Source organism: Siniperca chuatsi, linkage group LG19 (assembly GCF_020085105.1).
Source record: "Siniperca chuatsi isolate FFG_IHB_CAS linkage group LG19, ASM2008510v1, whole genome shotgun sequence".
Lineage (NCBI taxonomy): Eukaryota > Metazoa > Chordata > Actinopteri > Centrarchiformes > Sinipercidae > Siniperca > Siniperca chuatsi.
In genome coordinates, this window is record NC_058060.1 from 6,597,110 (window position 1) to 6,617,560 (window position 20,451).

Sequence of the window (20,451 nt, forward strand, 5' to 3'; positions counted from 1 at the left end):
TTCCCAAACTGGCAGAGAGGCAAGGGGACTGCCCAATAATGGCGATGGGTGACACCATATTTGGTCCATAAACAGGAGGTCTCAGGGATCAAATCAGCTGTCAGGCCAATAATTCCACAAATAATATCCACAAACTGGCCACACACACAAACAAGCTATGTACCAATTACAGACAGAAACCTTTGCATAAAACCTGATGCTTAATATACAACACTATAACTGGGATGACTGATTGTGTTCCTTTTGCACACTAAGGAACAGTCATGGTCCAGTGGTAGAAGAATTGGTCAGGTGGTGTGATCAGTCTTAAGTACAACTGAATGTGTCTAAGACCAACGAGATATTCATTGACTTTCACAGGAGGTCTACTCCTCTTGCTCCGACCATCCTTAAAGAGGAGCCTGCGACTGTAGTACAGCACTACAAATAATTGGATGGCTCCCAAGACAGTTACCAACCATCTTGGGAAGATGGCGAGAATCAAAGTTAAGCTTACCTTTGGCTATTGGTGTTTTAAACAAAATGTAATTTGGCCTGTTACTAGCTGGTGACTCGTAGCTCACGGGTCAAGGTTTACCAACAGGAAGAAGTACCGAAGATCAGAGACACTAGAACGTCACAGTAAAAAACCAAGCACTGGCTCAGTTTGTGACATGCAGGGTGCAATCCTTTCTCAGAGTGGACATCAAACAAAGACATCAAAGTCCATAAGGGCTAAAAAGTGACATGAAGATACTTAAACAGTGAGTTCAATAAGCATGCAAAAGTCTCATTCATCATGCTGATTACATATTTGAGGTTCAAAAGCACAGTGGAGGACAACACCGGACAGATGGAGAGGAAAGAAGGGAATCGAGCACACACAAAAGACCCAAAGATAACGACAGGGCTTCGTTTCAGCTGGCCACTGAACAAAGGACACACTGGGCCAAGCAGGGGACACTGGGACACTGCCAGTCAGAAGGAGAAGGGGAGAGGGAGACATAAAGGATGAGGCAGAGATGTTTCATTAAATGTTTTTTTTTTTGTGAAACGTAGTCTATTAAATAAATGAGATACAGAATCATTAGAACTGGCATGTACTCACTATCATTAGGGACAAACACTGACTTCCACTTTGGTTTTGAGCTTCACACCAAAGAGCACCATCTAGTGTTGACAACAAGGTACGACCAAAATCTGGCCTCAGTGGCTTCTGGTCTGCTTTGTTGGCTTTTTAAGTCTCAACACCACCTTATTCTTCAAGATATCACACCGACTGATTTGTTTATGGCTGTGTGAAAAGGTAAACCCTAAAACTGATTCATGATTTTTTTCAGCTGGTTGAGAAAGCAGTTCTGGGCACAGGGCCAAGCTTTGAGATTCTTCAGCAGGGCCTTTGTACTTTATATAAGCTTTGAAAGCGACGGGGGGTTCAGCCACTCAAGAGCTTATTAGCACTGGAGAAACATTAGTTCTTCCAAAGCCAGCAGAGAAATGTTGGAGCAAATGTGATTTCAATTTAGCCCCTTGTTAGGCTAGAGCTGAATGTTGATTGCTAACATGCCCCGACCACACTGAACTGTCAGCACAACATAGAAAACTGAGGGCAAAAGACCTCGCCTCCTGTTTTTCCATAAAAAGTTGCAGATAGACCACAACAATGTTCTGGGATGCAGAAAAACTGGAAATATGCCTACTCTTAAACCCTCTCCCCTCCTTCACCGCCTCGCTTTGATGAGGTTAAGCCATGCAGGCAAACTCACACTCAGCAGCTTTGGTTAAAAGGAATATTCTGTATAACATGCAGAGCCCTAACACCCATGAACACGGAGACAGAACAGACCAGACTGGGATTGTTGAGCCCTGAAACCATCCAGCAGCATGAGACGCCATTCACACGGAGCACAGAGCATGAACCACCAGCGCCAATTAAACAGAGACACAATAAAAGTCTATTTAAAGTGTAAAGACACATGAAGAAAGAGAACAACTACACAGGAACAGGTTGGAGCGAGAAAGACAAAACTATGTGGCTGCTTAAAACAAATCCATCTCATTATTAACATTGTGTTTTATATTATATTTCAGAGATTTCAGGATCAATAGCAGTAATAGATTTATGGGTTCAAAAGGGATAGCAATATGATCAAAAGGTAAGCTTGAGGATGCACATCTTTTAGAATGACGAAACTCTGATGCTCTTAAAGTAAAAAGGGTTAAATTCATCATACCTATACAAAAGCAAACTTCATGGCACTCAAGAGTGTAGAAAAGTTGTAATAATAAGTCTAGGTACATGACTTATTCCTGAAATCTTAAAAAAATAAAATAAAAAATGCTGTTCACCTACAAAAAAGGTCTTTATCAGGGTTCAAAGCTGGAGAAAACACATCAGTTGGGACCCTTTACACACTCATTTAACAGAGGGCATATCCTAACTGAATAGTTGGGACAGCTATGGATGGAAGATGATGTGTCATCCAAAAATACTTAACCCAATCACATATCAAAAACGCTGATAGAAAACAATGAAAAGGGGCTGCAACTAACTGATTATTTTCATTATTGATTAATCTGCTGATTATTTTTTTGATTCATTGATTAATCATTTGGCCTATAAAATTTCAGAAAACATAAAATATATATCAGAAAATATACTATAATATAAAGGCAAGAAAAAGCAGCAAATTCTCACATTTTAGAAGCTGGGCCAATCAAGGGCTGCATAGTTGCAGATTCATTTTCTGTTGATCGACTAACCAATTGATTGACTATTCGTTGCAGCCGCAAAACCAACCTCACCAAAAAAAAAAACAACAAAAAAAAAAGGTCAAGAAAGGGACATCACCAACTTCATCAGAAAAGTAGCTAAGCTTTACAAAATTTTCAACATTTCAGGCTAAAACTCGTCCACACAGGAACAATGCGAAAAATGCAAAACGTGTTCGTAAATTTCATGGGAACAACGCACATCAAGTCAAAGATGAAACCGTATTCTTACTCATGTTCATGTACTATTTTGTTTTCTTTTCATGCAACTGGTCAGTATCCAAGCTCCAAGTATGATATTTTGCTTTTCATACTTCATAACCTGCAATAACTGATTTTTTTTTTTTGGCCACTTGGGGGCAACAGAAACAAGTTCTGAACATAACATTGACATTTCATCACCTTTTAGGTTGATATGGCGAACTTGTTGGTTCATCCAACAGTTACAGAGCAACATTAGCATTGAAATTTTCAATCGTGTTTGTGTCCACCTGATGAATGTAAGTCCAATATTCACTTTCTTGCTCTGTTTCTGAGGGAAATATATGGCTCTTTAGCTGCTAAACGCTCTACTATGTTCACCAGCTAGTCACAAACTGTGTCTGTGTGCTGTTTGCTGCTGAGCAGGGAGTGTACAGTGGCTTTTTAGAGATTCTTTTTTGTAAAGTTTTGGGCCGGACAGCTAAACAATAAGCTGAACCTCACTAAAAAGCTCAGTAAAGGTGAGCAGAGCAGCAGATTCAGGTGGTAATTCTCTGTAGGTTAGAAAAAAAAAGAAAAAGAAAAAAGGATTGCATTGACCCATTCTTGGCACGGCACCAAAAGGATGGCGAGTTTCACCAACTGGCAGTGTCTTTCAGGTAGAATAACAATGTAACCAGTTACCTCATTCTGTGGTAATGACTCAGATAATTCACAAAGTTAGATGTGGACAAGGTTGAGAAATGATGCAGAACTCGATCTCATAATGTCATTTAATTGACGAGAAACAGCACAATTTGCACATTTTTTCCAGCTCATAAAACTGCACCTTTGGTTTGCAATTATCAATAGAAATGCAAGCTTTTTAACTACCTGGTTGGTTTCGCGCCAATATCTCGCATTTAATTTGGACTTTGTGTGGAAGACAGAAAACACTTTAAGCAGACTGTTCTGTACTTATGACTACTATCCAGTAGAGCTGTGACGATTAATCGATTAGCCGATCAACAAAACATTTATTCCAACTATTTAGATAATTGATTAATCACTCAAGTAATTTTCAAGCAAAAATGCCAAACATTTGATGGTTCAAGCTTTTCATATGTGAGGATTTGCTTATTTTCCTTGTCTTACCTCATTATATTAAATTAAATATATTTGGTTTTGGACTGTTGGTTGGACAAAGCATCTGAAGATGTCACCTTGGGCTCTAGAACATCGTGACGGGCTTTTGTCACTGCTTATGTTTTGTAGACATAACGATTAATCGAGAAAATAAACGGGACGGGTGGAGGGAGTGGAGGGGCTAGAGCTATCAGCCTTTCCAGTCTTCTCTCCCCATTTCACCTCTACCACTCTACAATGCCATAACCGACATGTCCACTCAACAGCAGCAAAACTGCTGTTACACAAACCAGACCCCATTTTCTACCAAAGCCTGCCACCCAGTCTCCTGGCAGATAAACAGGCTTTTAGAGCACATTAATGAGCCAATACATCCACCCCAGAGTGCAATGAGAGCAATTATACAGCTGAAGTGAGACAAAATGGAAAAAACAGACGTTGAGTTTGAGAGATTACATGATGGACCAGGAGAGAAACTGAAGATGAACAAGGGACTGTACCTTTCATGTCTCCTCTGCTGCCAGTTGTTCTTTGTAAAATAGATTATCTCCAGTAAAAGTCAGTATCCACAGTCAGAACACTTGAGGAACAGCAGGAAGGAAAAAAAATGATAGCAAGGACATAGCAGAGAACAGCAGGGCAGAGAAAGAGTGAGACTGCCAGAGGGTAGAACTGGAACTGGACTAAGTCACATGACTCCTCACCAGTAACCACGGCCCACGAAACCACAGGGTGGGTTTGGCGTTGACACGAGTGTTGGCCCTTTTAGGCAGTGACAGGCGCAGTTAGAGTGTCAGCCTGGCATCTGGGAGTGGGTCACCGGGATCCCAGCCAACGATTTATCACAGAGAGAGACGTACACCTGCAGTGTGTCTAACAGCGCTTAGGGACATTATGACAGCGATTAATAGAAATGGGAATTTGTCCTAATGAGCTCCAACGAGGAGTAAAGATGAAGGGATGAGAGGGGGTTGGAGCAAGTCACCCAGCAGAGATAGGAGGGGGAGGAATTCCTTTTTATTCCTTCCAGCGGCCCTGATGAGTCAGGCAGAGGGACAGTAAACCAGAAAAAGCAACAACTCGGATGCAGAGGGAACAGCTTTCCCACATGGCTGAAGACCAACTGCCGTAACTGACAAACTCACAAAAGTCCAGTTCCTGCAGGAGATAAGTGAGTGAGCTGCATCACTCCCTCTGACAGTGTGGAAGGTTGTTTTCCTCCAAGTCAGAGGTTAATTAGACTGAACTGGCAGTGTCTTATATATCAGACAAGGTTGACTAAAATCAACTGGAAACTACTTATTTTAAAATGCCTGCAAGCAGTTGATCTCCAAAGATCAATATTGACACAAAATGCTGATGAATGAATGTATTTTATAATAATCAATATCCTGACAGCTGAACACTTGTACCAAAAACTTCCAAGGTTCAAGGTTTTTTTTTTTCCAGCATTGAAAAGCCTCTAGAGGTGTCGTTACATAATGGGACACTAGAGCTCTCTACTCAAACTAGCAGTAAGTTTGTGAAAATCTGCCTTCAATTTCATGAGTAGTTTTCAAAACACATTAAAAGCTGCATTAGGCCTATACACATATAGCAGACATGTAGCAACATTAGCATTCATTTAATGTAGTGTTCCTGGCAACATGATAAATTTAAGTCCAATATTCACTCATTTTACTTCTGGTTTGGTCTCAATTAACTCCAGAGGAAAATATCTGGCTCTTAAGTTGCTAGATGCTCTGAATGTTTATGATTTTCATCATTTGTTAACATTATCTGTCTGTTGTTTGGTGCTTGGCAGGTATAGGTAGAGTTGTTTTATTTTTTTGCTGGAAACAGATGCATGCTACTGCTGAAAACAGGGTTGATGAGAGCGGAGTTTGCAAGTCAGAAAACTAAAACAATTAGTTAAAGGAGGCTGAAAAGTTCTGTAGAGCTGAGAGGAACTGTAATTATCCATGGATTTGTAATTTCGAGCAACCCCTTTTGCATTGCCCATAGTTATTTGATCCATTGTTAATACAAAAAATATTGATTAGTGCAGCTTTAAGGACTTCCTGAAAATCTAATTTCACTGCAAGCTTTTAAAGACTTACTGTATATTGATACTGTTCCACTTCCTGCTTGTCTCTTCATGTCCGGTTGCTATTGCTGGCTATAAATACAAGTCAAAGATCGCGGTCCTGAGTGGTTCACACAGCCTACTATACTATTTCTCAAAGTTGGGAACACCGCAGAGGAAAATGTCGCTGCTCACAACAATCTTTTCTTTGTTTCATCAGAAATAAATCATTTTCTTATTTGGTGATTACTGAATTCTGACCTGTTTCTCCTAACCCACCCTCCCCCCTTAGGAGAAATAAGGAACAAAAGAATAAATAAATCGAAGACAAACTATCCTGTCCAGTTTGAAAATAACTTTAGAAACAAAAAAGCATGAGTTATTTTGCTGTGCTCATAGGCTTCTCATAGTTATTTCTAAGTATATTTGTTGGATCCCCATAAAATTTTGTGACAACATTCATGTTGGCATGAGACCTGGCAATTTTGGTGACCCCACGACCCTCCCTCTAGCGCCGACAAATCAATGAGAAACTGAAGTTTGTATGTAAATCTTGTTTTGACTTTTTTTTTGTTGATAGAAGTGAGACAACTCTGAGAACAGATAAAGTACACAGAGTTGAGACTTGAATTTGATCACAGACAAATTTCTGATATAGTGCAGGGTCATTTATAAGCCAATCAAGTTCTCTTTTGTATCTTATTGTTACCTCAAGAGCTGATTATTTCATACAAATAAAAAAAACAGTGCAGTGAGAGAGGGAAAGAAAATAGCATTTCAAATTAATTGGATTAAATTAGGCCCAAGGTAAACCATTCAGTAAAAGAGTGCGTGAATGTGGCAAAAGACTGGTTAGTAACCATTTAAAAAACACTAAATTTACATAAAATACTAGGCTTTTTCAGCTCTTTGGCTGATTTGTATTGTCATATTGCCATCCATGACTATATTTATATTTATAGTATTGTAGCCTAATCAGGCTTTGACATGAGTCCCAGCAGCAGGAAATGCTTTAATCAGATTAATAATAGATAAATTGCTATGGGTGATATAACGACAAGTATTAGCAGCTCTAACATGTACACAACCACAGCCACACACTCCTACCCTCCCAGGCATTCTGTACGAATGCTTTCCTATAAAAGGCAAGCTCTTAGCTCCAGCATGGCATCAGACCAGGGATAATGATGAGCAGCACCAGGTGTAGGTGTGTTCATGAACATCTGTCAACTCAACACAGTTACACAGTTACCCAGACTTCGGCACTTCATAATGACTCCTCTTTAACTCATCACCCGCCTCTGATTAGTGCTAACTGGCTAGACATTAGGGGTGATGAACAGCACCTGATAACATCCAACATCGTGACCTCACACACTCAGCTGCATCAGTTTCTGTTATTTGAATTAGACGTGGGTTAAATAGTATGTTGCAGATATTTTTATTGGATGATTAAACACATGTGGAGTACCAAATGGGTGGGGTTTCCCTTCCCAGCACAGGACTAATAGCATCAGGCTGTGAATCAGATGTGACTAAGTAAACTGAATTTCAATTATTTGTAACCTATTTGCAGCCTCTATTTGATTCAGTCCTGCTGTCATTGGGAATATCCTGTTTCAGCATTTCTGAATCTTTCATTAACACATACAAGGAGGGATGTAGAAAAAAATTTCAGCATTAGAATGATGGGTAAAATAATGTTCAGTATACACACAGCACACATATGATCCTAATTTATAGAGAAAACAATGTGGGTGGATTTGGTGATGGAGTATTTATTTGTGTTGGAGGTGTATCAGTGTATGTGTAGAGTCTTACGGAGCTCAGGGGGCTGAGGAGTATAGTTTGGGAAAACAGCAGAAACCTATAATGAAACTTGTCAGCATTTGTTACTCTGCTCGAATGAGTAAAGTTGGGCTTTTAAGGATAATTCCACGTCTTATTTTTGTAGTTTTGGTCATCATTTCAATGGGTTATAACATTGGACTCACTCCCTGATGTGCGACAGTGTGAATTTGGTTTCAGATGTGGGGAGGGGAACACAATGAAGTAAAAAGTAGAAGGGTACTATTTACAGAGATTTTTGTGTGTAAATCAAACTGAAACTGTAAAAGTGGTGGGGACAAAAATTGGATTGTCAGGTGAACTGACACCTTTGCTAAGATCTGGGAACATGGCAACATTGCTAAAAAGTAGTCCATAGGCAAGAAACCATCAGACAGGTTGTAAATAAGCCAAGTTTAGCCAGATTATCTAAAACAGTGGTACCCAACCTGGGGGTCGGGGCACAACCCCCCCCAAACGATCACAAAATGATTGAAGGGATATAAAAAGCCTTTATTTCTGTTACACAAAACTACGTTTGGAAACTACTGATCTAAACCACTTTTTTTGGAGGTTAAACTCGAAAGTGAACGCACCAGAAATATTGGTAATAATTCCTCATTTTACAAGAAAACTGTGTGCACAATTACGGTAAGTACGGTAGGATGCATTTTAACTTGCTGATGTGATTTGCATCACCCAGGTATCCATGTAGACAAGAGAGAATGTCAGCTCTGTAGTGGGAGGGTGTTCTGTGTGTGTGCCAAGCTCTCCTCAGCTCAGAGCAAGGTGGGGAGAGAAGAAACTGACGGAGTAGACTAGTCAATGGCCAACAATAAAAAACAAAACACGCTGCTGGGTCCAGTTCCTCCAGGTTGTTAAAGACTACCAGACCTTTAGCAAGCAGGGAGAGAAATAGATCCCTCTTCACTGTGAACTCAGCTCCCCTCAGGCGAGGAACTACAAACAACTGACAGGGGCCTTATGGGGAAATACTGATATGGCTGCAATGCTGAGATGCCACTCGATCATTAAAGAAATAGTTTGGCATTTTGGGAATGTGCTTATTCGCTTTCTTGTTGAGAGTTAATTGAGAGCATCGTTGCCACTCATATCTCTGCATTAATTAGAGCTGACAGTCTATCTTAGTTTAGCTTAGCTTATGAAGACCGGAAGCAGGAGGAAAAAAGGTAGTCTGGCTCTGCTCAAACCTTATTATACCTTATTAACCTGTAATTTTACTGAAAGTTACATGCTGGAACTATTTTTCTCTGGTTGCAACGACATCCTGGAGGCTCCGTTGGTTGCCTGGCATCCTCACGATGACGAGAATTACATTTTGGTTTTCGAATTTACTTTAAAAAAAATGTATACGTAAGATTTATAACATTTTTGGCTTCTGGCCTCTTCCAAAATATCAACTACTCAGGGCCCCCTGCCATGTTTCAAATGGCTATGGAGTTGTTTAAAGCCCAAACATGTGAAAGAATCCAACATCTTACAAAAAGCTTAGATTAGTGAAAATTTGTGTAACTATATACTAAATATATTTTTAAAAAATATATCCAAAAATTTCAAACTGTTCCTTTAAAGAGTAACTAAACCCCAAAGTTTTGGCTGAAGTGCCTCTACCCTGGAAAGTCAAAAAATGCCTCTAGAACGTGAAAAAAGTACGTGAAAAAAGTATCAACATGGGCAGGGGGCGCAATTGGATAAATCTTCAATCAATCAGAGCAACAAAACGTGTGACGTTACGTAGCGCTGAGCGACGGGGTGGTGCTCGGTCTGTTTTCAAGCAGGAAATAATGGCGGTCTGGTCACAAACTTTCTCAAATTACTCACTAACTAAACTAACTAAACACTAAAATGTGTTTCTGAAAACATTTGAGGCGGAAAATAGGCAATGCAGTAACAGAATCTGGATTCATATTTAATCAGCACTGTCTGGTTTGAGAGTTTGATCTGAAGTTCTTTCATTATATATAAAAATATATGACCCCAGCCAAAAATACTAAATCTAGAATGGAGCCATAACTTTGCAAAAGTAATACTACCAAAGCCAGACTAAAAACTGGAAGTAAAATAAAGACAGAGTCCAAAACTACTTAAAAATCAAAAACTATAATATTTATAAAACACAAAAGACACACAACCAAACTAAACAAAAAGCTGTTACCATGGCGAGAGTGTAAAGTTTGGCATTATCTGCACAACCAGGGTCTGTTGTTGATTCGCCTCATCTACACATGAGGTCATTGACAAATGGTTACCACTGACTGGTGGATGTGAACCAGCAAAACAGAGAGAGACCTTGTAAAGGTCAGCTCATGTCTGGCTGACCTAAGGAAAGGAAAAAGCTGATATCCCCCTTCCTACTGTGATCAATGGGCCATGCTGCTCAGTAATGTACTGTATGTCCTCTTGGCTGCAGTTGATGTGTCTTTCTGTCCCATGAAATATTGAGAAACTCTAAGAGAAAAATCTGTTTTTATGAGAGGAACAAATAGACCCAGCTGATGTACTTACAAGATGACCATTGAGACAGAAGAGTTCAACTGTTTCCTCCAGTGTCCGGGCTCCTGAACGCCACCTGGTCCTGAAAACAAATGAATGTAGTCACCACAGTGTGTTGGGGATTTCAACATAATATTACAGCTGGGATAGAGTTTTCTTTTCCGCTGAGATAATGCAATACCTGCGAAAAAGCATACAGTGCAGACAAATCCAAATTTAGACCAGTCTATTGGTATATTTTCTTAAAGGAATAAATCAACAAAAACCTAAAAAGTGTTGGCCAACAAGCTGCATACTTCCATGTTCATTAGCTAATCTGCAAATATCTAGTTAATGTACACAATATAAACTGTGGACAGGATGGTCATTACATTCCAATTAAGTCAACAACTACTACTGATTATTTTCACATCAAAAAACTATGAATATGAGTGAGCGAACCAAACCTTTACAAAAGCTGTTCGCATATCAAAATGCCCATCAATTACTGGACAACACTGCAGCATTGTCTCTGTGACCTAAATCAGCCCGTACTCACCCTACACATGGCAGATGCCACTGCATGTAAGTTCTGTGAACCCAGTGGCCCGGCAGCCCTGCTGCAATAAAGGAGTAACTAGAATGCACCCCAGACATACAGACAGCACCTCAAAAATTACAGGTGGGCGATATAACAATATGTTTTTATATGTAGCTCCAGAGGGAGCTGTGCAAAATCTGATAAATGTCGTTGTCACTTGAGTCAGCATCGGTTGGGGCTGAAGACTACAAAATCTGAAATATTCTAATATCAAAAAATAGCTGCTATTTGTTACTCCAAAATATAACCATGGACATGGTGTGGCCAATCAGATTCTACCGGAGCCCGTGCCACCCCTGACCACCCTTGTGACCCCGCCCCTGCGTTGGTTAGACAAATCAAGCAAATTGATGAAATCACCTTGGGCTTTAGAAACTTGTAATGGACATTTTTCATGTTTCTGTGACATTTTATAACCAACGGTTAATTGAAAAAATAATCTGCAGATTAATCTGTAATGAAAATAAGTTAGTTGCAGCCCTAATATTTAGCAATATATATAGCAATATCGCAAAATTCTGTATATATGTATGTCAATAGAGGCTGATAAAATGTTTTAAATTACTTAAACCCACTTTTTGCCTTTATTACACAGTTCAAAGAAGGGAAACCAACAAGACTTACACATTAAGTGAAAGCCTGCATCACATTCAAGACCAGACTGTGGATTGTACACACCTAAGATCACTGAGCCTCACAGATGCTCTTACAATAGCAATTTGGGGGATCTTTATGTGTAGAGAAGGGAACTTCAGGGTAGTGCAAGAGCTTGTTTTCACAAACTAATGATCTGGAACACAATATGAGTGCAGATCCCCCAAGGTCACACAGCCACTAAAAAGCATGCTATTCCAGGCTAATGGGCTTTATAGCTTCATGGATTCTTTGTTGCTCCACATCACAGTGGAAGCAAAGTGCAAAAAATCTACAGAATTCTTTGAATATGACGTTTTGTGAATTTAATTTTGGTTTTTCAAACAATTATGTGCTTTGCTACAAATCAACTCTTGCCCACAAAGTTTTTATTTTATATTTATGAGTTTTCTTGAGCTTGATTTACTGGCGGTGAACAAAAGAGGTGGGGTTATTTTGAGGATTATAGACCTATAAATCATTCCTATTTTGCATGTTTACCCTTTGATGTCATGGCAACCAAACCCACCCAAACCATACTTCCAACATATGTCAGCTAATCAGCAAACACTGATAGACAAAAACCACACAATACAATCAAAGACAATATTACAGGTGGAACCTCGCTTCATCACCAGCACTGAGCCACGTCTCCTCACTGAGCATCTGCTTCCAATAGCCCCCGTGAGGGGGTCTGTGGGAGGCAGCGGACCCATCGGACCCATCTGAAGCCTGAGCCCCAGCTCTTTGGACCAGGGCTCCCAAAACAATGATGTAACACCCACCAGGCTTATGTAACTTACTTTTGCTGGCAGTTTCTCACTCTGAAACACAGAAGGTGGAGACCCTGGTAACACTCATAACAAAATAGCACACTGGACTGTGATTCAGAGTGTGCACTCAGACTGCACATGCACACACATACAATGACACAGTGGATGAATAATATTTAAGGGTTGGTACAACCAAATTACAAAAAGACATTTTTCATTAACACCTAGTGTTAGTATACTTTGGTTTTATTTGTCCAGGTTTTGGGATGTAAGTACTGTTTAATGATTTGGGTGAACCACCCTTTAATAAGCATCAAACTGATGTAGGCTCCTGCAAAGGCCCCTATACACTGTCTGATTCATTGCATGTCACACTGCGTGAGATTGCTATAATAAAATCTTGGTGATATATATCGCCTGATATTATCTTATTGCAGATATATTGGTACCAGCTATCTGTTGATGTTTTAGCCACAGAGAAGAGATAGCCCTGTTGAACAGTCATTTCTGTTGATTTAAGTAAGTATTTTTATCTGTTTTAAGCGTATATTGTCTCATTTCCTTTTTGATTAGAGGGGCTTATATTTTGAAAGCGACAAGGAGTTCCTATCCCGTGCACCAGTAGAGAGGAGAAACGGTAAAATGAAAGCACATTGAGTGAAACGTTTTATGTATTAGCATCCCCTGAAGAGGCACAAGGTTAGTATCTGTTGTAATGTGGTTTGTCTCTTAAATTAACTTTTTCTAACCGTTTGTTTAATTGAGTTAGCGTTAGCTTAATGTGAGCTAGTATTAGGCTATGGTAACGCTCTGAAACCCTATGGGAAGGTAGCTAACATATTTGTTGTTTTGTAACCAGTTCTTACATTGGTTTTGGGACTTCCAATAAATCTTATCAATTATCGGTTCAAGTGTCAGACCATCTTTCGGTGGGATATGCTACACAGGTGTTAATAATAACAGTATCGATGGCACAGTTCCATCAAGTGTCCAGTGCTATTTTTGTGAGCCAGCATGCACAATGCCAGAACCCTGGGACTAGCATACCCAAATGATACACAGCCGTCATTAATGCTATTAATTACACCTGTGCTTTTTTCTGCTATGACACGTCCAAACGTCTGTTGTGAAAAATGCTTATTCCACTTGCTCTCAGTCAGCCTGTCGCTAGCAGATTTCATCAGCTGTCGCTCGCTAGTGTAGTAGCTTACCTGTGTACTAGTAAGGTAACGCTAACATGCCGTAAGTTGGTTGAAAACAACAACAGCATTGTTCTTGGATTGCAGGTAGAGCTAGCAGTAGCTTGTAATAGGGATTGCTTAAGTGTAAACTTCCCCAAAACAAATACACAGCAGGACAGAGTCACTATCGCTTCTCTAAACTGATATTATAGCATCTTGGCTCCAGCACAGTAGATGTTCCAGTCCTGGAAAGGGATTTTTAGAACTTAATTTCTAACCACCATCATACACACACACACACACACACACACTAGAATAAGCCTCTTTAAGTGAAGACAAGACATCTTCTTGCCAGACAAGCTTCGTGGGCTAGCAGTTTGCTGGAGTGGAGATATGGTGCAGCCACAGCTTAACGCCATCGCTACACAGCTAATCACCACAGACAATTACAAAGTCATACAACAGCAGACAGGTTGGAGGCTTAATCATCGCTTTGATCCCGCTCCACGGGGATCATCCATTATTATTTCTTTGTCCAAAAAGATACTGACACTAATCACCACCACCATCAGCAAGTCAGCGGATACTGCCATCAAAGGACAATTAAGTTGTTTTTTTTCCTCTAAGAAGAATGTTTTAGAATGTTGTTCTTTGTTTTGCAGGCTCGGGCTATGTGGGCCTAAGGGTCAGGCTGATAAGTCGACCTTGGAGAAAGCAATGTGTGTGTGTTTTCATTAAAACTGAGGCAAAGGCAGCCATATCACATATAAGACTAGACAAAAACTATGAATGCACAAGTTTTGAAACTAAAATTTTCAAGCAAGTATCAAAAAACTGTGCCAAATTCTGATTAGATGTGGATATAACTTGAGTAAGACAACAGTAGCCAAGAAGAGGAACTTGAACAAAGGGAAAAGTTTCCTGTTGATACCTGTGAGAACACCTGAAAGTTCTTTAAACATCAATATCCTGAGCAGATCATATTATTCGTGCACTACCATGGGAAAACAAAGATAATATACCAAACTTTGGCATAAGGATCTGATTCAGTTAAGTCAGTTTTGAGCTGCAAATATGTGGGAAAAGAGCAAAATGCAAGTGAATAGGCTTTATCAATCTAAAGTCATTCAACTCTCTAGCCATTAGAATGATCAAGCAAAGGGTACTCAAGTGTTGTCACAGTCTCTCTGGGTTTACTGACCTCATATCTTGAATGTTTGGTGGATGGGAATGGCTGCTAATTAGCTTCCCTATGCACTTCCAAGTGTGGAGTAAAAACACAGAAGCAGCCTTGCTAATTACCTGCAGGTTATTTATTTTGGCAGATTATAAAACACCAGACTACCTGCCAAATAAGAAGAAAAGGAAAAACACTTGGACAGTGCACTGTGTATGCATGTGGGTGTGTGTTTGTATAAAATGTGTGTGATATAATTTGACAAAATGTGCATTTACTCAACTTTTCAGCTGTAGGCATATTCTACATTGGCTGCAATAGACACACTGACTTACTGTACAAACTTGCAATGCAATGATATGTTTGCCATACAGTGCTGCAAATCATCGTAAAATGAATCATAAATAGGTTATATTGTGGCAGGATGTTGCATTTACCACGCCAAACACCATTTGACAAACTACATGTTTAAGTTGCTTTGCTCATCATCATCGGTACATTACAACTAGGAGATTACTTAAGACATTTCAGGAGTCATCACGGTCCAACGGTAAATTCGGCGGTCAGATAATCCCCCAAGAAGCACTTCACTTTAGAATATTCTCAATTGTAGCATTTGGTTAGCTGCTGATAGTCAATTCCTAAAGTCTTCAGTAGACAAAACACTGTCGGGATAACTTGTGTGCAAATTATAAAAGTCATAATTTCACTTCAATAAACGATGCATGGTGTGTAGGACACATGCCGAAATAAAGACAATATTGTACCGAGTCATGCACGACCTTGTGTCATATTCTACTTGTATGGCAAGCATGGCAACTTTCAATTACTGGATTTTTCAACGCAGTTTGGCGTTGCGTTCTCTCCCTGATTAGAAGCGCAAGTAGCCTACCGACGCAGTCCAATGTAGGCCTACTATCATCTCTGCTGTAGTATTGGATGTCATGTACAGTGTAACATAATAGTCAGAGATAAAATAGTCTATTGTGGCCTTGGGCCTGGGTCTCTCGTTTCACAAGTTGTCTAACTGCGGACTCATTACTCCACCTTTTACTTTTCTGGTTGAGGTGATGTAAGCCAGTGTGGATGGTGACGCCTAATATGAATAGCCTAGTCTCCACCTGTTGGCAGGATGGACTCACCTGGATGAGCACTGTGACTGAATGTTTGAAGGTTCACGTGATAAACAGCATAGCTACTATTTCTTAATATTTTAAGAATTCCATACCGGACAAAACGTCCATAAAAGCACCACCTGAACGCTACAAAGTGATGTGATACATTAGCAACATGTTTTGTTGCAGGTCAGTACGTTCATAGACTTCAAACTTCTCTCCTCTGTTTCTGCCGTTGAAAAATGTTTAAGTCCTTCCTCACGTTAGAAAACGTGGACCTTAATTTTCATGCACAAACATTCAGGCAAATGTACTTACCGACGCTATCCTGCAGGAAACAACTGCTTTCTGACGGCTGTGAAACCACCACCAAACAAACACTTGTAATATCCCAAGGACACGCACACGCACACGCGACTGTCAATCACACAGATACGCCGACTGCTGTAAAGTTCTTCACTTCTGTCAAGTCAACTACAATAACACAACGAATTACCGACTGGAATTTTCAAAATTAAAGCCTAATTGAATTGGGGCTTAGTGCACTTTATTTAGGAACAACTTTGCCCTGACATATGCTAACATTGACTTGTTTTTGTAGACAGCATAGGTCTGTTTTCCAGTGGATTTGTACAATATATGTGATAATGCTGATTCGAAAGCAGTACTGTACTTACCCTTCTTTAATCTAGCCTATGTATTTCTACTTATTTTTTCCTATCATCTAACAGCAGAGTATCCCAACTCATCTTAAATTAAGTTATTGATTGATCAATCTTAATTGCAGTAATTAAGTTCACTAAAATAAAATAACAAAAACTGAAATTAGAGGTGTAGCCTACCCAAGTGCTTAAACAACCACGGAATAATGAATAAATGTCAAAAGAGACATAGTGGCCAAAAAGGTGTAGCCTGAAGGCAGCACTTATTTAACGTACCCTTCTAACAATACAAATTGTACAGAATTTAAGAACAAGCTACACACTATCTTATCTTATCTTGCAAAACATAAAAAAAACATGTATTAAATACAATGCAAATAATTGCAGGTTGTATTTGAGTATTAATCTTATACACACCCAATATTTCTCTGATTCCAGTTCTGTATACAAAGGTTGCCTCTATTTTCTCAAGCGAGTCATGTCAGGCTTTTATTTTGAAGGCAAGTTCCCATTTGCATTGATCTCAATATTCTGGATGAACTCTGTTTCTAGCTTGACTCAGCTCTCTCCTCCTGAAAGAACTGAATCATCTCTGTGCCGCTACATTGTATTCATTTGTGGTCAGACAAAACTGAGCCAGGAGCATGTCTCTGCTAAACCTTTACTTTTCTCTTTATAATAAATCAGTCGTGTATTGCAGGTCCTCTTTCTCTGCTACAGGTGTAGGCCTATATTTGAAATTACTTTCACCAGTGCATTTTTCTCCTTATCTGTCTATTAAATATTCTCTAGCCTTACAGTCATCTCTCTGATACACATGCACAGATACAAACACATTAAAAGTGTTTTTCCTTCAGTTACTTATGGGGTCAGCCTCAGTGCAGTGGACAATCAATTCTCAGTCTGCTCTAATGGCCGAGTTAACGGTCCACATATCCTGTCCATTAAAAACAAGCCCAGATAAACATTCAATTTGATCACAGATCGAGCTGCTCCTATCTCTGTGACTCCAGCTCTTAATAGGTTTGTAAAATGCAAAATGCTGGCGGTGAATAGATCACCCTCTCTTGCTGTCAAACCATATTGAAAGAGAGGATACATTAATTATTTGGAGGTTTAGGGCACAGTATTCTATCAGATGTGAGTCGCTAAGCTGGAAAGGTAACCATGTGACTTTGTTTGACCGACTTGTCACCTCTGCTCTTTGTTCACTTTGCCTACTTTGAATAGTCTCCACAGTGGTGAGTTTCAAAGCATGTTGCTAAGGGAAACAGGCCAATTGCAAACAAATGATCCCCAACCACAGTCAGAATAGTTGATGAGAAAGTAGTGAACATGATACTCACCAGCAGCCATATGGAAAACACAGAGGAGGAGTTAACCGGGAGTGGACCTGTAGGTTGGTAACAAGTTCCACAAATTTCAGTCCATCTGTTCTCCAGTGTGATGATATTCTAAGTTATGCAGCATTGAGGTTGCAAATGTATTCCCTATCTTGGTATCTCAATCATGTGTTAACCATGAAAGATAAAGGACTCTTTGTTTACAAAGGAGGAATCTCATACATTTTGTTGCTGCTGAATTGCTACCAAATACCTTTAACAATGCTGAAAAGGATGACAGTTATGTTGTTGAATAGTGCATTGCATAAATGCCAGTAACTAAGATATGAAAGTTATAAATCAGACACAAAGAAGGCAGAGAAGCAGTTCACAGACTGTCAAGTGGCCTTCTGCTGCTACTACTGATATCAGATGATTTCTTAGTACATATAGACCAGCAAACTGAACAGTTCTATCAGTGAACATACTGAACTGCATGTATCAGGGAAGACTGAAACATATCAGACATTGTCATTTAAAAAAATCTACTTTGCTTCCCTTTGAAAAAAATCTATAGTATGCCTTCTTACATTGGTACCTGTTTATATCTACTGAAATCCCCCATAGGTGATTTGATATTTGATCTGTGAGATGAGATGAGATGCTAGCTGCAGACAAGATGGCAGATATATCTGGAAGTTCTGCCAGCGACTTGGCGAAAACAGTGTGTCAAGAAACCGTTGGCAACATGGCTGCACAGCCACAGTTACTGGCAGTTACGTCTAAATAAAATTCAATACACAAATAGAATAAAGTCCGCTAATTTGTAGGAGCTATATATTATTTGTTTTTATCTGGTTTCACTTATTAACGAATTGCTACAAATATAATAAAATAAGCTAATTTAGAATATTTATCTATAGTGGGGGTATTTACTTGCAAGAATGCACCCAAGTCAAAATAAGAGGTTCTTCCTGTTCTGCCGATAGTGTGTGAATGCAGCATAAGGCTTGGGAATTCATTAGCAATAGCTGACTTTGTTACACTCTCTTACAGGAGTATTTGACATAAATGTCTGATTCAAAAATAAATGATACAATCCTGCAGTTTTTAAAACAATTTTGAATGAATAAAATTTGGTATGTCACCTCTTCTGTCAATAGTGCATTGAGACAAAAAAAGAGTGCACTCTGACGAAAACCACAACGAAGAACCACATGTGGCAAGCTGACTTCCTCTATCTCACTGGAAATCCTAGTTGAGGTTCGCCATCTTATCTCCAACCAGATCCCTCTCTGAGAGATCCACCAACCATCCTGGGACCTCTCTCCTTCTTTCTCCCTTCTGTTTATCTTTTTTCCTTTCTCTCCTCTTGGTTCCCATCAGTGCTTCATCAGACGGTTCTCATCTGATTATTGATTCAGCCACTGTTCTCTAATCATGTGTTGTCTGTAGATAACTGCTTAGTCTTCTTGTAGCATCTCTTGTCTCTTCTCCTTCTGTGTAAATAGTGTTCTTCAATCTGGATTAACTTTTTTGCCAATTTGGGGGCAGTGGAAACAACCTGTAAACACAACACTGACATATTATCACCTTATAAGTACATCCAGCAGATACAGAGCAACATTAATATTCATTTGGAGTTTGGATATTTCTGGCCACTTGATAAATGTAAGGCCAACATTCATTCTCCTTATAGCTCTGTTTTAGTCTCCACCAACTCCTGAGAAAAAACTCTGGCCCTTTAGCTGCTAAATGCTCCACTATGTTTGCCAGCTAGTAGCTGACTTGGTCTGTCCGCCATTTGGTGCTGGGCAAGTAGTGTACAGTGGTTCAGGGCATTTTGCTGAAACCAGCTGCCTGCTGCTGCTGGAAATGTTGCCGATGAGAGCAGTGAAAGTGAATCAAAGCAATAAAAGTTGCCATGAAACCAAAACAATGAGCTGAAAGATGTTCAAATGCTCCATAGAACTGAGGGGAATGGCAGAGTTGGGTGAAAATTCTCTAATCAATATAAAAATGCCTTCGAGACATGATCAACCGTTTTGTTTTCGTCTATCTGGACGACATCCTGATCTTCTCCAAGTCTACCTCTGAGCATGAACTACATATACGCGAGGTACTTCAACGCCTTCTTGAGAATAAGCTGTACGTCAAAGCTGAAAAATGTGAATTTCATGTCTCCACAGTGTCCTTCCTTGGCTACGTGATTGCACAAGGTCAAGTGCAGATGGATCCTGCCAAGGTCACCGCCATGTGTGAGTGGCCAGTTCCCTCCAACCTTAGGCAACTGCAGTGCTTTCTTGGGTTTGCGAACTTCTATAGGAGATTCATCCGCAACTACAGCTGCCTTGCTGCCCCATCACAGCCCTGACTTCCACCTCCCTGAGGAACTCAAGCGTCACTTTGTCTCTGCCCTAGTCCTCGTACAACCTGATTCAGCCCTTCCATTCATTGGCGAGGTGGATGCCTCAGACACTGGGGTAGGTGCAGTACTTTCTCAAAGATCCCCTGCTACATTATTG

At 39.8% G+C, this 20,451-nt stretch overlaps 2 protein-coding genes across 3 annotated transcripts in view; one reads left to right on the top strand and one right to left on the bottom strand.

The window, feature by feature from the left end:
- svila (supervillin a) overlaps positions 1 to 16,415 on the bottom strand; it is a 105,636-nt gene extending 89,221 nt beyond the window's left edge. Inside the window, exons 1-2 of one of the 2 annotated variants that reach the window (XM_044176575.1) lie at positions 16,261 to 16,415; positions 10,496 to 10,565 (exon numbers count right to left, since the gene is read on the bottom strand). Coding sequence is in view for 1 of the 2 variants with exons in the window: in XM_044176566.1 (XP_044032501.1) it covers positions 4,578 to 4,584 (7 nt within the window). In the remaining variant the exon portion in view is untranslated. Of the gene's footprint in view, positions 1 to 4,577; positions 4,730 to 10,495; positions 10,566 to 16,260 lie in introns of those variants that run through there. The other variant, XM_044176566.1, reaches the window with a different exon arrangement.
- Positions 16,416 to 20,330: 3,915 nt separating this feature from the next.
- Positions 20,331 to 20,451, top strand: part of LOC122866677 — a 28,117-nt gene continuing 27,996 nt past the window's right edge. The window contains exon 1 of the mRNA XM_044176661.1: positions 20,331 to 20,409. The gene's annotated coding sequence lies outside the window, so the exon portion shown is untranslated. The remainder of the gene's footprint in view (positions 20,410 to 20,451) is intronic.